The sequence below is a fragment of the Mollisia scopiformis genome, assembly GCF_001500285.1.
Source record: "Mollisia scopiformis unplaced genomic scaffold LY89scaffold_1, whole genome shotgun sequence".
NCBI classification, from domain to species: domain Eukaryota; kingdom Fungi; phylum Ascomycota; class Leotiomycetes; order Helotiales; family Mollisiaceae; genus Mollisia; species Mollisia scopiformis.
In genome coordinates, this window is record NW_017263581.1 from 701,844 (window position 1) to 720,066 (window position 18,223).

General features: G+C 46.9%; 7 protein-coding genes across 7 annotated transcripts; 1 reads left to right on the top strand and 6 right to left on the bottom strand.

The window, feature by feature from the left end:
- Positions 1-294: 294 nt before the first annotated feature.
- On the top strand, positions 295-2,997 carry LY89DRAFT_662720 (uncharacterized protein; the record flags this gene model as incomplete). The annotated part of the gene is made up of 3 exons (XM_018212664.1): positions 295-319; positions 456-2,251; positions 2,299-2,997. 3 exons carry the CDS (start codon positions 295-297, stop codon positions 2,995-2,997), a joined length of 2,520 nt encoding a protein of 839 aa, XP_018078295.1.
- A 387-nt stretch (positions 2,998-3,384) lies between these two features.
- On the bottom strand, positions 3,385-5,326 carry LY89DRAFT_712897 (uncharacterized protein; the record flags this gene model as incomplete). Its single annotated transcript, XM_018218009.1, has 2 exons — positions 3,385-4,961; positions 5,053-5,326. 2 exons carry the CDS (start codon positions 5,324-5,326, stop codon positions 3,538-3,540), a joined length of 1,698 nt encoding a protein of 565 aa, XP_018078296.1. The 3' UTR covers positions 3,385-3,537.
- A 172-nt stretch (positions 5,327-5,498) lies between these two features.
- Positions 5,499-6,923, bottom strand: LY89DRAFT_7593 (ankyrin). The gene has a single exon (XM_018221461.1). It carries the CDS (start codon positions 6,745-6,747, stop codon positions 5,584-5,586), a length of 1,164 nt encoding a protein of 387 aa, XP_018078297.1. The 5' UTR covers positions 6,748-6,923; the 3' UTR covers positions 5,499-5,583.
- A 177-nt stretch (positions 6,924-7,100) lies between these two features.
- Positions 7,101-9,135, bottom strand: LY89DRAFT_662723 (uncharacterized protein; the record flags this gene model as incomplete). Its single annotated transcript, XM_018212665.1, has 3 exons — positions 7,101-7,565; positions 7,669-8,296; positions 8,711-9,135. The coding sequence occupies 3 exons, from the start codon at positions 9,133-9,135 to the stop codon at positions 7,101-7,103; spliced, it is 1,518 nt and encodes a 505-aa protein (XP_018078298.1).
- Positions 9,136-12,000: 2,865 nt separating this feature from the next.
- Positions 12,001-13,579, bottom strand: LY89DRAFT_679217 (uncharacterized protein). The gene is made up of 2 exons (XM_018213828.1): positions 13,035-13,579; positions 12,001-12,985 (listed from the first exon to the last, which is right to left on the bottom strand). The coding sequence occupies exons 1-2, from the start codon at positions 13,222-13,224 to the stop codon at positions 12,222-12,224; spliced, it is 954 nt and encodes a 317-aa protein (XP_018078299.1). The 5' UTR covers positions 13,225-13,579; the 3' UTR covers positions 12,001-12,221.
- Positions 13,580-14,146: 567 nt separating this feature from the next.
- LY89DRAFT_7652 (amidase signature enzyme) lies at positions 14,147-16,130 on the bottom strand. Its single transcript, XM_018221666.1, has 5 exons — positions 15,620-16,130; positions 15,338-15,567; positions 14,846-15,287; positions 14,578-14,789; positions 14,147-14,526 (listed from the first exon to the last, which is right to left on the bottom strand). Exons 1-5 carry the CDS (start codon positions 15,870-15,872, stop codon positions 14,335-14,337), a joined length of 1,329 nt encoding a protein of 442 aa, XP_018078300.1. The 5' UTR covers positions 15,873-16,130; the 3' UTR covers positions 14,147-14,334.
- A 326-nt stretch (positions 16,131-16,456) lies between these two features.
- On the bottom strand, positions 16,457-17,498 carry LY89DRAFT_572230 (uncharacterized protein; the record flags this gene model as incomplete). The annotated part of the gene is made up of 2 exons (XM_018208633.1): positions 16,457-17,338; positions 17,388-17,498. 2 exons carry the CDS (start codon positions 17,496-17,498, stop codon positions 16,457-16,459), a joined length of 993 nt encoding a protein of 330 aa, XP_018078301.1.
- Positions 17,499-18,223: the final 725 nt, after the last annotated feature.

Genomic DNA, 18,223 nt, shown 5'->3' on the forward strand with positions numbered 1-18,223 from the left:
ATCGAGATTTCGAAAGCCTGGCCCCCAAGCCGTGTTTGCGCCAAGAAAAACAACATCACTTTATACCCAATCAAGCAATTGCTGTGCTTCTATTTTCGATCCCCTGCATATGCTTGTCCAGGCTTATTTCCCAGACATGTCTTTTCCTCATGTGGAGGCAGTTGAGGCTGAGGAGTCGAGCCAGCACCACACCATGAGATGTCGATTTTCAGACATAGAAGCTACCTAATCCCCACCACTGAAAAAAGTCAAATGTCGGCTTTGTGAAGTACATCACAATATCGATCTGGCAAAATGTCCCAACAGGGTGCATCTTCATGTAAGCTTGACTCATCTGGATTTCAAATTTTGGGCGCGCTCGAGATGACAAACGCCGTACTTGCTTCAGCAATTACCTGTCAACACCTCTGTTTCTCTTCTCGTCGATTATTGCGCTCAAGCTAATGTGTGCGTAGCTGCTTTAACCAGTGTTCCTCCTCGATTTTACAAGCCATTCATTCTCCGAGCACCCGGTCTACTCTTCATATTTGCAATATGCCTCGCGCTCATTGCGATCCTGGAATATGCTGCACGGACTCTACCCCTTGTCGAGAACAGAATACATGTTCCGGAAATTTCCAAGCTCAGTAACCTGCTGCAAAGACGTCAGGATACCCAGAGCAGCTTCGAAGTGCTTGAAGTGTCCGCAGCGAGCACATTCCCGACTATACTCACGAATGTTATGTCAGGTGATAATGGTTTATTTGCATCCGCAAAGCCCTTCGAACGACCATGGAGACTAAATCTTGCGGCTCGCACCGTTTCGCCAAGCACATCTCCGGCAATTACAACTCCGCCTACTTCAATGCCATCGTCTGCATCAACAACGCCAGTAGAGACAGCAACTACTATGCCAGGCGAATATCTGGCTATCAGCAGCGTCTCCACTTCGACAGCGTATACGTCAGCCACAATTCCAAGTGCTTACGTACCAACTACCAGCACACTGACCGAAAGTCCCCAGTCAATCAGTCCCGGCACGATCAATTCGCCCAATTGGCTGACCGAAACCTTCTTCTCAACCAATCCCGGGGCATATGTCACTACCAATAGCTACTCTACAGGAGTTGCTTCAACAAATGCATACCTTGCTACTGCTACCAAAGTTCTTGTCTCTACTTCTCTCAGCACTGATGCTGTGGGTCAAGTAAACACCATTCTTAATACATACACAATTACACAAACACAGCAAATTATCACGCAGACAGGCCTCTCGACAGTAATCACAACCAACTCTGCCGGATACGCTCAGACAGCCACCGTACCGTACACGTCAGTGGAAACGCTCCAACCAAGTCCAGATTCCACCCAGGATAATAACTCGAAATTTCAGACTGTCTTGATCACCTGGCCACTCTGGTGGGTATTTGTAGCAGGATACTTACCTCTGCTCCTAGCAATCTTCGTCAAAATCTTCTGGACATCTCTTTATGCGAACGTCAAGCTTCTAGAGCCTTTCATTCAACTATCACATCCAGATGGTGCTCTCGCTAGTGATGTGCTCCACACCTTTTATCTCTCCAGCAACTTGACACCTGATCCAATCATGGCACTTTTCAAAGGACGATGGCTTATGTTCTGGACCTCCTCGGCGTATCTAGTAGTCGGACTCTTGGCACCGCTAGCATCTGAGGTTTTGTTCCTCGACTTGCACTATGGATGTGGTTCCGAGATGTGTTGGCCTCCTAAACTTTCCGCTGATGGGACAGTCCTTCGCCTTCTTCAAGGTCTTCTCTCCTTCATCGCTATCATGAGTCTTACCATAATGTTCATGGTGTACCGGAGTACCACGGGAGTTTACTCGAACCCATCTTCTATTGCCTCTATCGCGTGCTTACTTCATCATCCCGAAGTCCTTGACGATTTCAGAAGTATGAATGACAACATATCATCCAAAAGTCTTAAAGCACACATAGGTGACAAACGATATCAGCTGGGCATGTACCAGGGACAAGATAGAGTACAGAGGTATGGTATCATTCCTGCTACTCAGACATACTCCCCTGGCTGGACACAGATATCCTTGAAGCCTGCTACAGAATCTATCAAGCCTGAAAAAAAGACTCATCGAATTTCTTTTATCATCGACATTGTTTTTGTGACGTTTATTTTTGGGCTGCTAGGTGTAGTTGTAGCGTATTTCTTGGATGGGTCCAATTCTGGTTTCAACCGTTTTTTCAACAGCAATTTGTTTGGACCTCGCTTCTTCATGGTAAGTGCGCCTAAATATTTGCAGACGTGATTGATTAAGAGTACCAGTCGTCGATGGGAACCATAATAGCTATGTACTGGAAGGGTATTGAACGAAGTAAGTGGCTTCCGAACCCTTTTCGTCGCGTCTCTTCTCAGAAAGCGCTTCCGCGGCCAGGATTTCACTACTTCGATGTTGAGATTATGGTTACGGAGCACAGACAATTGACAGTCGTGACAGAAGTACAGACCCTTACACCATTTCGCCGACTCATACAGTCATCAGCGCCAGCAAAATCCAGCATCCTCTTCCAACGACACAGTCTCCCACCTTTAGTGCTCTACACCTCCCTCATCCGAGGTCACTTCTTCGCCGCACTTATAGCATTCACCACCTTCCTCGCAGATATCCTTACAATAACCCTCGCCATAATACCTTACTCCCCAAACGAAATCTACCTCGAGCTCCTGATCTGTGCGTATACCTCTATGGCCATTTTGGGCATAATGGTTCTTGTCGTAGTGGGACTCTTGTTTTGGAAGCTGAAATTGAAGGACATGCCAAGGAAACCTGATACTTTAGCCGGAGTGATGAGTTACCTGTGTGATAGTCATTTTCTGGCGGACTTTGAATGTTGTGAGAGGTTGAGTAGTGAGGAGATGGAGAAGAGGATTGGCAGAGCGGGGAAGAGGTATGCGTTTGGGCAGTTTGTGGGTGTGGATGGGAAAAAGAGGTGGATGGTTGAAGAAGAAAGTGTGATCTCATAAATATATTATAAATCCTATATTGCCATTTGGGCCTCCAGATATTGGAGTGTAGACTTAAATTCGAACGGATAATACCCCTTTTCACTTCGCTTGATCATGCGAGCTCGAAGATGAAACGTTACGGGGAATTGATGAAATAGTCTTATGAGTACATGACATGACACAGCGATGGGGATAACCATCCCATTTCTTAAAGGTGTCTTCACGTAGTGGTCCGTGATGCATTAATAGTATTCGTCGGCTGCTCCCCAAGAAGTTGACTTGGCATGGCTAAAGCACTGCTTGAATGCTGAATCCAGAAGCGATCATGTTTTGCAGCGAATTTTCTTTCAGATTAGATGAATATGCGATTGCCACTCGATTCAATTGTTCCATAGTTCCATATTTATGCGAAGTCTGGAAAACGAAAGATCTTTGAAAATTAATGTAAAGTCAAAACTCCGATGCCATCTTAGACCACACGCCGCTGAAACTTTTGGTACTTCAAGATTCACCAGCTCATCGCTATTGCAAATCAATGCTCTTGTATAATTACCCTCACTATTCCTTCTTCCGGCATTGCTTCTCTAGCCATGATGCGAATTGCACACTTTTGACGTCGACTAGTCTCCAAAACACATCCGAGGCCCAAACGAGGATAAATGACAGGACTAAAAATGTGTACCAGAACCGGACATGATACATAGTCGTTCGATGGGTATCAATGGGTTTCTGGTCTTCCGACCCCCAATTCTCGAACTCTCTCGCCTGCATCCACATCTTAGTCCCTAAAGTAAACAAGAGTGGTCCATGAATGAGGTAAAGCGAGTAGGATATCTTGCCAAGATATTGTGCGAATGAAGTAGTAAAAGGTGCTTGAAGTATCGGACTTTGTGTCATGGTTGCGACGAAAATGGCGGCGCCTATTGACCTCCAAAATCTCTCTGGTATATCTGGTCGTGAAAAGTTCGCTGGTGTATATGACATGATTGTGGAGTAACCCCAGGGATGGTCTAGTTGTCTAGCCATTGGAAAGCAGATAATATACATCCCTATTAAAGCTCCCATTGTCACCATAATGCCTTTAATGTTAATGAAGGCAATTAATCTCAACAATCTCTTCGGTATCATCTGAAAGTATCTTTCGGAGTATGATGAGGTAACAGATGTGATTCGTGAGGAGTGTGCAGAGAGAGTCGACTTGACGCTTTCAATGTGGTGTTCAGCGAACTTCGACCAGTAAAAAGAGAGAGCAGATCTGATATTTCCGACGTGTCGTCCATTCTGATTAAGTACTGGTGCATCCTCCTGCGTCGGGCTAGGAAATCTCACCAAATTGTGGCTTGGAGTATTCTTCGAACTTGTTTGCCAGACATGGATCGCTGCCAGTGTGGCCCCCATCAGAAAGAGGAATACCGTCCAAAATCCAACCCACAATGAGTAGCAGGTAAAACCTGCAAATGCTGCAATTCGTGATCCGTACGGCATCTTTCCTGCAGCTATCATCGACATAAACACTATCATTGATCCATGGAACTCGACCGGGATCGTCCAGAGATGCGAGTCATACTCAGGCATGAAAACATCATTACCATCAACATATTGAAAAGGGCAGGTCATGACCTTCGTTTGAAACAGCCAATCGTCAAACTGCTGCCAAAAGGTTGGGAATAGCTTCGGGGTCCAATGGTGCTCAAAATACCAATGTTGCCTCGTCATAAGCATCGATGCGAAAGTGGATATGATAGTCGGTATATATAATCGCATCCCACGGCGAAAGACAGAAGATGAGAGGGACCCGAACAGAAGTCCATCTTCTCCATTTCGCATTAAAGTGAACCCCTTCTTAGTGAGAACGAAGCCCGAAATGACGAAAAAGATGCACACCATAGACCTCGCTTGTATGATGAAATTGAAATAAGGTAACTGTATAATGTGATAATCTGAGGGTGATGAGCCATAAGGATACTGGGTCCAAGGGTAGCCTATTTGGTAAAATGTCAGCGACGGTTCAATAAAACGAGAATAGGGGTTTGAGCATCGAGAAAAGTTGGGAAACATGCTCGCACTGCTTACAATCAATCGAGAAGTGATGAAAATATACGATTGCTGATGCGACACCTCGAAGACCATCGAGGTAAGATGTTTTATGTATCTTCGATTTTGGTGTTCCTGGAAGCAGAAAGGAGGGAACGAGTATAGAAATTACTGCCCAGGTGGAGAGAAGGACTTGAATAATTAAAGATATCTGGTGAGTTTTTTCAGTAAGACTGTTGTCATGGTCGTCATCTGAATGGTAGCTGAGGAGTCCAACCACCTCTTCGTCTTTGGCTATGGTTTCGACCTCCATTTTGATGATCGTGATCAAAGGATCCCGAAAAGTTGGCGCGTAGTGTTGGATGAATGTCTCTCCACCAAACATACTCCAAGAATGCATCAATGCAATGTCACGCAATGTGCCAATCAAGTGCTTGACGCAGCCTACCCCTTGCAGAAAAGCAATAAGTTACGTCTCAACTTGAGAACTACCGCGTTTCTCCACGATTTAAAGAACGTGAGAGCTCCTTGGCTTGGTTGCTTCAGACTTGAGAGGAATCTAAATAATACTCAAAATTCCGACTCCTCTTCTGCCTCGCTTTGCACGTTCAATTCTTCAATGATGGCTTGCTCGTCGTTGTCCGCAGTCCTGTTACAGTACGTTTCCGGCCAAGTTTCAGACTCTGGTATCGGTATTCCATGCTTTTTGGCATAGTCCAGAAGCATATCTCGAATTGAAATCGCTCTTTCGCTTTCTATTGCTGTGCCCCAATATTCGCACTGCTCTTTAGCCTCAAGCTTGTCTTCTACTATAGCTTGAGATTGAGAATATGCTTGATTCCAATTGCCATGTCCATGCATGTCAGACTCGAAGAGGGCTTCAGCGGCGTCTTCGCATGGATATGATACTGCGATCAATAGAGGTGTCCGTGTCTCTGCACGGCTCGTGGCATTGACATCTGCTCCAGCCTTTATCAGAACCCGTATCAATTTATGAGAATTCTCCCATACGAGTACTGCTTCCTGAAGAGGGTTTTCATGGACGTTGTCAGAGACATTGACATTTGCTCCAGCTTCTATTAGTAAGCTAACAATATTAACAATATCCGTTCTCTCGCTGCGGAAGGCCTTAATAAGAGAAGAATTTGGATCAACTCCATGTTCAAGGAATAGTTCGACAACTTCAATGGGTCCGCCACTACTTAGGATACTATCCATGTAGTCTAAATATTCACTATAATTTGTGCAGACAGTCGCAGTTAACAAGGCTTGAATCAATGGCACATCCCAGGCTCTTCTAAACGCCGATAAAGACAGACCATCGAATTCGAGACCGAATTCTAATGCGGCTCTTAGAGGATTATGGCGATTGCGCGAATCATGGTTGTACCTTACACCATGTTTGATGAGGACTTCTACACATAGAAGCTGCTTCGCCCGAGTTGTAGCATAGAGAGGATTGCCGAGATAATGAGTACCCTCGATTGAATTTATATCAAGCTTGAGACTTCGAAGACAGTGATCTAATAGCATAGGAAGCCCCGCGACCGACATCCACGTAACAGGATGCGGAGCATCCGTGTCGGGCTGAGTATCAAGTCTATTGTATGGCCTCCTATTCCAAGGCTCGACTGGACATTGGAATCGTCCATCAGAATGATAACGCGCGTCGTTGAAAGAAATGCCAGACCATATCGTCCATGCAGCGGAGTTCTCTTGCATGAGCTCCAGCATCAACTTAATATGTATCTCGGAGGGATCTGCGTCTCAAGTTGTTGCATATGCCACGTCCAGCAGTGTGCAGCGTATGTCAAGAGTGGAAAGTTAAAAGTGCTCGCAGGGGTAAACAAGTGCTGGAGGTCTAATTTTTGTCCTGCGAGCATTAGATATGCAAGGCACACTGCTGAGATATCTTGATGGGCCGTGTTTGCTGTAATATAGTATTGAAATTGGGTGCTTTGCGAGATCTGAAACGACAGCAAATAGTCGAGGACAGAGGCATGAGCATACTGCACAATCCTTCTAGGGTAGAATGGATTGTGGGGTCTTTTGCGATCTTTAGTTGTTCGTCGAAAAGTTTCCTCAAGCTATCTGATTTCTGGATCCTCTAGGTCACCCGCCTCAAAAACAAATTCAGAGCTGTCATCTCCAGAATGAAAGTCGTCGCTTCCAGAAGGATAGTTGGCACTGGCGGACATGGATTCATTATCTCCAAAAAGAGTGTCTATGTACTTGATCATATCCTCTTCAGACATAGAATTATCAAAGTCATATGGATTTATCGTGATTACTGAGATTAGCCCAGATGGAATGATATGCAGCAGATCTTGAGGGTCCAAAAATCGAGTTTCCTCGAGTAACTCCGGGCGTTCGGCGCAAGGCTTGATAATGGCTGCTTCTGCGAGCTCTTCCAAGGTGATGGGACGAGCAGAGAACGCAAGCCACTGAAAAGCTCTTTGAGCGTATTCTTGGTCTTCGTCGGTAATGCTCTGCAACATCCGATTATAGAGTGCTTCCCGACTCCTCGGGAGTGCATTCATAGCCTCTCGAATCTTACCTTCGTTTCTAATGCTGCTGAGATAATCGAGCTGAAGGGCGACGAGTCGGAACCTGTGCAAATGTCAGCACGTGATTACAACTTTCGAAAGAATGTACTTGCATCCCATTCGCTTTCTTCACCAGATCTTCTTTCACGTCCTGTTTCAATGCAGGCTTCCATGATCGAAATGTGTGGTGCTCGAGGCGATGACCAAGATATTTCATGATATCTTGTTCAACATGCGAACCTTGAACACTTAAAAAATGTGAAGATTTTCCATGGGATGAGGTAAGAGACTCTTGAATATCAAGCTCTCGTCTGCTCGTCGCCAAGACATGTAAACAGTCTAATTGCCATGAAGAAACTTCGTGGAGGAATTCCAAGAGCGTATCTCGCTGGCCATCAGTTGTCGGACATTCATCTAGCGCATCCAAGATTAGATAGATATTATCAAACCCATTGGAAACCACTTTCAGCATTGACTTGAGTACATCGAAAGGTGGTTTTTGTTGACCAGCGTTGCATCGATCGTGGGCTCTCTGAAGTTCTTCGGGGGTATCACGTCGATTGCCGCAAATGTCTGCAATAGCAGAACAGAGCGCATTGGCAACGTTTTGCTTATCGATGTTCGTGAAAGTGAAGTACCAGTATACCACCGCCACGTTCGACTCATTGATGCTCCGCTTCTGGATATGGTCGATCACAGTCGAACCGTAGTAAATTAAACTCTCTCCAAAAGACTGCCTAGTGGGATCTTACCATAGTATCGATTTGCCTACCCCAGCTTCACTGAGTCGTTAGTATATCTCTACAAGCTCATGCACCAGAACTGTAAAGTACTTAGAAAATCATTCTCACCATTTCCGTTTAACCAAAGGAACGAGTTCTTCCCTTCAGTCCACTTTCTGAAAGACTCGCTCTCGAGAAGCCATGACCCAGTGGTCTCTTCGTGCTTCAAACGAGCTTCGTTGTGCTCTTTTGACGGATCAGGTACTCCTTTCTTAGCCAAGCTACGATCCGCCGTCGATCTTCATCATCTCTGGCTGCCCTAATGTCCGACCGGATATCTGCAGCTATCTCAAAGATGTCAAGCGATTTGTGTCTGTCTATTCGCAATAAGTCAGACGAGAATAGCAGATATGATGAAAGATAACTTACAGATTCTCGACCCCAATGCACAATGCAAGGCTAGATTTGTGCCGCTCTAGCACAACAACACGCTTCTCGACATCCTTTTTCTCGAATGGCCATTTCAGCGACTGTACCGATTTCCGTATTCTCCCACGATGAGTCGAAATTTCAAGTGCAGCTTCTAACTTGCTGAGCTCTTCCTGGCATTGTTTCAGTGGCCCAGCCTGATCAACGAAGACCGGGTCCACCACAGACAGATGACTGCTAGGCAACTGGAAGAGTTCCTGGAGACGCTCGAGAATGACCTCGAGATTCTTTATCGTGTTGTATAGCTTCTGGATCTCTTCTCTAGCTTGGCGCACCCCTTCGTAATAGTCTTTCAGCTCTGAGCCTACTATTTGGGCTATTTGAATAACGGCTATGATGCTCGCTGCGGCGCTGAGACCGTCCATTGCTTGTTTCAAAGTCTTCAAGCTTTTATGGCTCGAAGGCAACAGTTTTCGTCGCGTTTGAATTAGAAAATGATGAAGTTGCGTAGAATAAGATCAAGGCGAGATAAGCTGCATAGCCTCAAAGAGGCTGGAATAACGTGAAAGCCTCATGCAGCCTCATGCATCAGCATGCAAATGAACGAGGGTATACTATTGGGCAAAATGGAAGGACCCATTGGATATGCAGGTAAGGCATATTGCCATCGAAAGGCGTTCACGCGAGGTGCTGGTAACCAATCCTTATCCCCGGCAAATCACAGCCCAACACGCGTTTGGCATGTTCTTCAGTGAGCCTTTCGAAACGCAACACATAACATCCACTCGAGAATTTGGTAGTGCGGGGGGGTTGAGCTTTATTTTTCAGGCTCCATGGATCATACGTAACGATGCCTTGTCGATTCTGTTGGCTATGGCACTAGATTGCTGCCATCGATATGGTGTTAAAACGGAGGATCACACTCGATCTTCATCGTAAAAAATGAGTCAAGGTCAAAAGAACAATTCAAGTCATCTAAGTGCTCCAATTCAACTGCCCAGCATGAGTAGTCAAAGTGTCAGGTTTGGGCATGTAACCTACAGCCACCATCCAAGCTCTGGGTACAAGTCGTCCGATAGTGACAGTGACGGTGGTAAGTAAAGCAGCATCATCGATCAATCAAGCTTATGCTTCTCAGGTAGTGTCTACACCTCCGATTCGGACCCTTCCGGCAGAGAAGACGAAGAATACCCAACAGGAAACCACGACTTTGCCATCACACCCGGACCAGAGACCTCGTCATGGCCAGACCGTCTACTTGACGTCCGCACCATGACTTCGTATCCTCGGAAAGGACATGCAAGCTACAATGGAATTTTGGAGCCTGCTTACAACATCATCTCGTATACATGGGGACGATATGAAGATCGCGAAGCAGCTAGTGGCAATAAAGCATTGAGTGTGGCCCTTAAAGACGGATCATGGAAGTTGCCTGTCATAAACTCGACTCGACAGGACAATGGAAGAGGTGGCTCTGTGTATCCATTCTCTATGGAAGAACTTGAGAGCGTGTTGAAAGTTGTTGGGGAGGAAGTTGATTTCGTTTGGCTCGATGTTGCCTGCATCGATCAAAGCAGCCCTGCAGACAGTACGTCGAATTCTACCCTCTTTTAAATACTTTCTAGGCGCCGAACTCGTCGGCATCGTCTTAGAGAGCTTGCTCGACTCCTATATCTCTGATAGAACGTATACTGATTTTCCGATAGAGGCCAAAGAGGTCGGAAAGCAAGCCAGTATATTCCGACGCGCTAGCAAAGCGTTTATCTGGTTATGGGAGCACGATGAAGAATCTCTAGCGCAATGCGTGGAAGACTTTTCCTACATTGTCGGGAAACTCGCCAACTCTCAGTATCGGCCGTCTTCCAAGCTTGCGGATATTGCAAACAACGCTATCAACGACTTTCTCGACGACTCGTTCTTCTCTAGCATTTGGACCTTGCAAGAATCCTTCCTGAGAAAAGATGGGATCTTGGTCTCGCGGTCTGGTCGAACGGCATTAGCCCTCAATAGCCAGTGGCCAGATACGCACGCCAATCTTCGTGATATGGCATACTTGCCCACGCTCTGGGTTACGGAGTACACCAACTCGTGCGATGATCAAGTCCTAGAGGCTGTGAAGCGATCGGGGTTTCGTGAAGTCTTCTCGAGGAACCCGCTTACTGTCTTCAACGTCGCTGGACTTCGTTCTTGTCGACTCGAAGAAGATAGAGTTTACGGCATTCAGCAAATATATGGACTCAAGCTTGGAAAGTCAAGTTTGGACGCAAGAGAACCCGCTTTCAAGGACCTAACGGACGAGCTTGCAACGGCGTTGAACAAGAAATATCCAATTCTGGCCCAGACTTTCGTCCATATTACCGACGTGGCTCATCAAGATAGATGGAAGATTGACGAGAATGTTGTCATCCCAGCTTGGCTTTATTCAGTTGTCGAAATCAGGCCGCCACAAGTTCCTGGAATAACAGTCTTCCATAGCAGGGACCTGGGAACCAACGAAGTAGTCTTTGAAGGCTCCACCCTCTCGTTGAAGAAACTCGTCGAATCTTGGAAGACTGCTCAATCTTTCACAGAAGAAGAACGAACTGGAAGACCTCCCGCTGTTAGCGATGAGAAGGAGGACGGGGATCATGAGCGTGATGACATGGTCAAAGATATCCATGACTTGAATGACCTCCAACACTCCATCTATCTGGATGAAGGGCCATGGATTGACGACCTTCCGTCCGTTAACGAGAGATCTGAGCTAGGTATGGGATACGACAGGCCGCTGGAGATTGGTAGAGATCTGGTTTCTTTGAATGATGAAGGATACAACTGGCAGATATTGATCCTAGGGAAACTATCGCGGCAAAACGAAACGTCGACCAGCAATATGGTAGCTTGGGCTGGAGTGTTGGCTTTACAGATTGGAGAAGGAGTTTGGAGGCGAGCAGGCTTTTGTACTTGGCTGGAAGAAGACCTGTTGCAGACCATGACATCCATCTTGAATCGTCCTTATGGCGAGTATCAGCTTATGTAGAACATGCCTGCTTGAGGTCCACTTACAGGAAAGACTGTGGAATGGTTAAAGTTCGGCCAAAATAACTAGCATATATTCACGTGACTGACCGTACTCTTCATATTTGGGAGCTTCTTTGTTCTTTTCTCTGCTTCATTTCAAACACAGAGAACGCCTGCTTCGATGACTCTCGACCGCAGCCGTGGACAATGTTGTATCTCAATCTAGTCCAATTGCACAATAAAGTACCCAATTGGCAGCTCAAAGTTGAGACCAAGAAGTGCCAGTCAGGCTCCCGATGAAAGATTAAATTCTCAGCTACCTGCAACTTTATGTATTTGCTAACTGTCTGCCTGCTACTTCATCGCTTGTTGCTGCTCCCAGGGTATCACTTTGACTCCAAAATTCTGCATCAGAGATTGGGGCGGCATCATAGCTGGACCTCTCATGTCTCAACTCGATGCCCGACGTCGAGTTCCATCGCGTTGCGAACCCATATAAAATTACGGCCCCTCAATCGGATAACTGCACGGGATCATCTCCTGTCAAAGCAAGCACCAGGCTCTCCAACTCATCAAGCCGCTTCTTCATCTTCGATATCGTCTTCTGATTTCTCCTCATCTTGGCATCATGCTGGTCGATCTCCGAATCAATCAGATGCCCAATATACGCCTTGGTCGAGTCATTCAATCGGACCTTTGCCGAATGAAGCTCGTCCATGACAGCTATTGTAAGGGCCGATGGCGTGTCTTCTGTCAGGTCGATCACATCGCCTAATCGAGCAGATGCCAGTGTCAACTGTTTCGAAGTCCGTGATCCGGATGCGACGCCTTCTGCTTCCGGTTTCTTGCCAGTATCGGGCGTTGGAAGAGTTGCCGCTGCATTGTTCAATCGTTCCTCGAGAACCTGACCAGGTGTATCGAGCATCGTTCTTCTCGGCGCCTTCCTGGACGGACTACCATCTCCAACCTCCACCAGTTCGTCCGATTCAAACTCAGCAGCATCCGATTGCTCATTGCCGTTGGCCCCAGAAGGCCCGCCATTCTCCTCATCAGACACCTCCCTCGATCCCGAATCCGATCCTCTCTTCCGTTTTGACAGCGTCCAAGGCGTAGCCTTCGACCTATCTACCTCCTTTCCCTTGCCTTTATCTCGAGGAGTCTCCGGCGCACGTGGTGGAGGTCCATTCTCCTCCAGCCATTCCTTGACTTCCTCTTCGTCATCAACCCAAACATAAAACTTGCATTGTCCTTGCCCCTCTTTATGGCACAGCCAGACTACATAATTAGCTCGATTTCATCAAGACAAGGAATTGGGGGAACATACACTTCCTCCCCTTATTCGAAGTCTCTTGGGTAACAGTCCTGCACCGAGCTTTGTGGCTCATACCGTCGCACTCGCAATAAAACTTGCCATCCTGGACTCGTCCCAGAAACTTTGGCCTTGGGGCATGTTCTGGTGCATTTTCCGGATTCTCCACAGACTCCGGGACGACATTTGGTTGCTCTGCAGCCATGGCTATCAATCCAACGTTTGTAGTCGCAAGAATGAGAATGCGCCGTCAGTGGAATGGCCAGATACAAGTATCAGACGGTCCGGCCAGCCACAAGCGCTGTGGCACTAGAATGTGCCTTGAAGGATTTTGTGGCTGCAGATGGGTGCACTTTGACAGCAGCTGAAGAGGGAATGGAGACAAGGCTGGGCGGCGCTTCGTCTGGGTGCCCAACCTCCTCAATTTTGTGGAATGATACCCCGCCCTCGTGATGATAATATCTGACCACAAAGGCTCTCTATAACAAAGGATTCGTAACTTTCTTTGCTTTGAAAGCGAGGGGCAATAGGGAAGTCGAAAGGTTTGGATATGTTCAAGTTGGAGACTTCAAACTGGTAGCTGAAGATCTCGTGTTTTTGACCCCTGCATATCAGAGGCAAGGATTCAGTCCACATCCGGATCCTCATGCAAGGCTACTTGTTGATCGTTCCCGGAAACGGGATACAAACTATTGCTTTCTGGCACGCCAAATAGCATCTCAATTGAGATACTGAAGAAACGGGAATCTCTCGTGAACACGTGACCTCATTTTCCTACCTACCTGGATTGTCTTGCAGAAGGCTTTTTCTGTTCTTCTCTAGCAAGGTAGACTCCTCCTACACCCTTTTAAATAACGAATACTCTATCCAAGATGCTAAAATTCAACCGGCAAAAGCTACGGTATCTCTATATACAACTAAAGTTCGAAAACCAAAGTGAATCAGAACTATCGTACCATGTCTCTTTCTAATTCACCTCTTAACGCCCGAAAACCAAACAGTGAATCAGAATTACGACGCACAAATCTATACGTATTGCAAATTCACCTATATTCACAAAATTCACTATTTTGATTCGAGTTGTTTTCGAAGTATATAAAGAGTTTACTTTTCGAACTTCTAAACAACAACATCTGATTCTGGAATTATCACCTCTACACATGTCCTGCTGCCCGGGCCATGGCGACCGTTACTCCACTCAAAGGGTGGATATACTTCGTCAAGACGAAACATAAATGTCCTTCCAGTGTGGTTTGCGTGATATTGTTGTCACCATTCTTACTGTTGTCAATCATCCCATATAATATCCTCAACCCTACACCAACTTCGAAACAAATCCTCCCCCTCTCTCAAAAACCTCTCCAATCGCCTTCGCAGCATACAAGACATGCTCATCCATATACCGACCCCCAACCAACGTCAACCCAATTGGCAACCCATTCTCGCCCGCAAAACCTGGTACATTAAGTGCTGGACACTGAAGAATGGTCCACATTGAGCAGAATGACTATTTATGTCAGTCTAAGCCCCTCCTTAAAGAAGAGAGAAGAAAACTCACAGCATCACCCGTCCTCTCAATCCCCACCGGCGCCTCATCCACCACACTCGGCGTAAAAACTGCATCATACTTTGCCGCGATCTCATCCCACACGGGTCTCAACTTCGCGCATCCATCGTAAGCCTCCAATTGCGCTTTCCTAGATAACTTCGTTGCGTTCTCGACATGGTCGTGGAAGCTTTGGTGCATTTTCTCTTTAGCTAGGAGGTAATCTGTTTTTCATCAGTTCCAATTTAAATTTCCAGAGGGGGTAAAGGGGAAGACGTACTCCCCAAAAACGAAGTCCTCCCCTCCCCAGAAAGCACATTAGCATGCCAGTCCTTAACCTTCTCAAACTCCCCCGGTAACTCCACCTCCTCAACACTCGCCCCCTCTCCCTCAAGCAACCCCTTTGCCTTCTCCCACGCCTCTTTCGTCCCCTTCCCCGCCTTCGGCCACACATGCGTTTTCACAAACGCTATTTTCTTCCCCTTGATCTCGAACCCCTTTTCAGGAATCGCTTCATCGTCTTTAAGTTGAAAGACTTTAGCCAAGAGTTGAAGATCCTCGACCGAACGAGCATAGAGACCAAGTGTATCGCACGTCATGCTGTATTGCGCTAGGCCTTCGCGCGAGATGGCACCCCAGGTTGGTTTGAAGGCGCAGATGCCGTTGAAGGAGCCGGGGCGGATGGTGCTTCCGCCTGTTTGGGTGCCGAGAGCTATTGGGACCTGTTTTTCGTTAATCTCGTTCTATTCTTCAAGAGAGTTAGGACACGGACCTGGAAATCTCCGACTGCAGCACCGGAGCCTGAGGACGAGCCGCCGGGCGTTCGGGTGTGGTCGTGAGGGTTGGTGGATGGTCCTCCATCGACTGTGGATGCGAATTCGGTTGTTGTTGTTTTGCCGAAGATTAGAGCTCCCGCTGCTCGCAGAGTGATTACTGGCGCTGCATCAACCAACGGTGCGGGTTCGCCTTTGTAGATTGGGGAGTTGTGGGCTGTTGGCATGTCTATCCCAAATAAGTCTCAGTCTCGGTTTTCAATTCAGATAGCTGCACTTACCTTTCGTCAAAATCACATCTTTAATACCAACGGCAATACCATGCAAAGGACCTCTTTTCTCGGCTGGTATTTGATCCAGTTTCTTCGCCTGTGCGAGAACAAATTCGGGATCGAGATATGCCCATGCTTTGACCACGTGATCTCGATCTTTGATTCGGGAGAGGAGGGATTTGGCGTAAGACCCCACTGTGAGGCTACCAGATTGCATTTGGGCGAGAGCCTCGCTTGCGGTGAGGCGGTATGGCTCAGTCATCTTGCGGGTGTGGTGAAACTTGTCTTTGAGAAAAGGTTGGAGAGGTTTCAAGCGAGAGTGGTACACTGGGTATCTTTAAGTGAAAGATAGAAACACAGAAAGAGAAAGATTAATCTCCAAGGACGAAAGAGAAGTGGTTCATAGAAACAGATATATCAGCCTCTGGATATTCATGACATACTCACGTAATGGCCAAGAGTGGGCTCCATCGGATGCTTCCCGATACTATCGGAGCAGCGAAGTGATAAACTGATATCAACTCCGATTACAGCCTACGCCGTCATAGTAATACAGTCGAGGTAGACCATAGCTGTTAACATTAGCAAAAGATCAAGGTCCTCGAAGGATGTCCTCATCATGCAACGGATTTGGAGGTCCTGCGGCATCACGTGCCGTACTGAACAACCTTGCTCCTTGTCACCGGCAGTTGAGACAACCTAATCCAAGCATTTGGGATCTCCCGGCAGATAACTGCGATATGCAACAAAGTCAGAGGAATCAGAGGCTTATGGCTATTCATTGAATGTTGGAAAAAGTACCTATGCTCTAATTCGTCCATTTTGTGTCATGCTCGTATCTTTTGATCAATCATCTATCTCGCCTCCAAAATCAACAAGTCGAAGTTTCCTCGCATCATTAGGATGGAATTGTGCGACTTTCGAACGCACTAGAAATCGAGCAGCTGCTGATTCTCTCTTGAGCTCGACATATGCTCCTGGTCCTGTGCCTTCAGCTTCCATGAGACTGTTCAGCAGCTGTTCTGTCAAATCACGCATCTCTGTTGCCGCAGCTCGTTTCTCGTCCCATGGTTCCTCTGGCTCTTGATTATCTTCTGGTCGAGGACCCCAGATTTGATCAATTCGACGCTGCCGTTTGTCCTCGCTTGGTTTCGCTCTCTTCGGCTTTCCTTGCGTACTGAATGCTCCCTCCAGCATTTCCTCGTTAACATCCAGGACATCTCCAACAATGGGACCACCAAGCTCTTCAATGGCAAGCATGGCTGCCAATTTATCGTCGATGAATTGATCGAAAGCCTTCATCAGTTTGTCTGTTCGGGCATCATAATTTGTCTGCTTTTTCTTCACTTCCTGGATCATATCTCTGGCGATCTCACTAGGCGACTTCTGTGTCCGCTCATCTATGTCAACCTGCAGTGATGATATGCGCGCTTCTAATTCGGTTTGAATAAGCTTCGCATCACTGAGATCAGCCTTCTCTTTTTCCAGCCTGTCTGTTGTTTCCTTTAAATCAACTTCCGTCTTCACTATTGTGTCTCGAGTCTCAGTGATGGTCTTATCCGTTGTACGCAGAGCTATGAGTGCAGGTAGAGGAGAATCGCGAGGAGGAAGCCATGGCTCTGCAGGCGTGAGGCTTTTGTAAGCTGCTGTTAAAGAGCGCAATTGAAGGAGGTGGGCTTTCGGGTCGGTAGAAGGTTCGGTCTCGACGGGTGCTATAGATGCTCGAAGCTGTGATAATACATTAGCTAGCATAATGTTAAATTGTGCACGTGCTAACCTCTTCCAACAGAGCTTCCTGCTCCTTGACTCGGTCCTGCAGTACCTTCAGAGTGCGATCGAGACGCGTTGTGTACGAATTCGATCTGCGAGCCGCTCTCGAGTCCTCCATGATCGTTGAAAGGGGATATTGCCAAGATTTAATCTTATATGAATATTCCAACAAATGGATCGACAATAAAATTCTCTTCTCTAAGATGCTGTGACAGGAATTTGTGACAAGAAAGCCAAGCAAATACTGTTCTCCCTGCATGCGCAAGATTTAATATTGGGACTCACCACTTCACTGGGAAGACGCGATGAGCTCTGGTGAGCCGACTAGCGCGTTTTGGCTCATCATGTGCCGTGGCTTTCTCGCTTGTCTTGAATTTCCCGTCGACCGCAACCTCGTCGTGCGCATTGTGATGCACTTCTCCAACATTTCTTGAATCCAATCCCCCTTCTTCAACAATATCTTCTCCTTCCCTTCTCCGCATCCCCATCTTCCGTATCGGGATCTACTAATTGTTCGTCCTCTTCTTCTCTTCTATCGACTCCTCCGCGGGCTTGATACTTCAACGCGACAGCAGAATCGATCGAACGGAAGCTGCGATTTCGAGCGGAATAACCTTAACCTTCCTCCCAAACTGCCTCCTCCCGAAACGAAACAGAAACACCACAGATTAAGCAATCGGCGGCCCCCCACTGCTCAGCACAGGACAACGCAAAGCAGCGCAGCACAGCACAGCACAGCACAGCACGGCACAGCACGGCACACAGACAGGCACAATAAAAGACTTGTCGCCAACACAAGCTCTTCGTGAAGGATCCCAAAGGTTTGAGGATACAGGTCTCTAC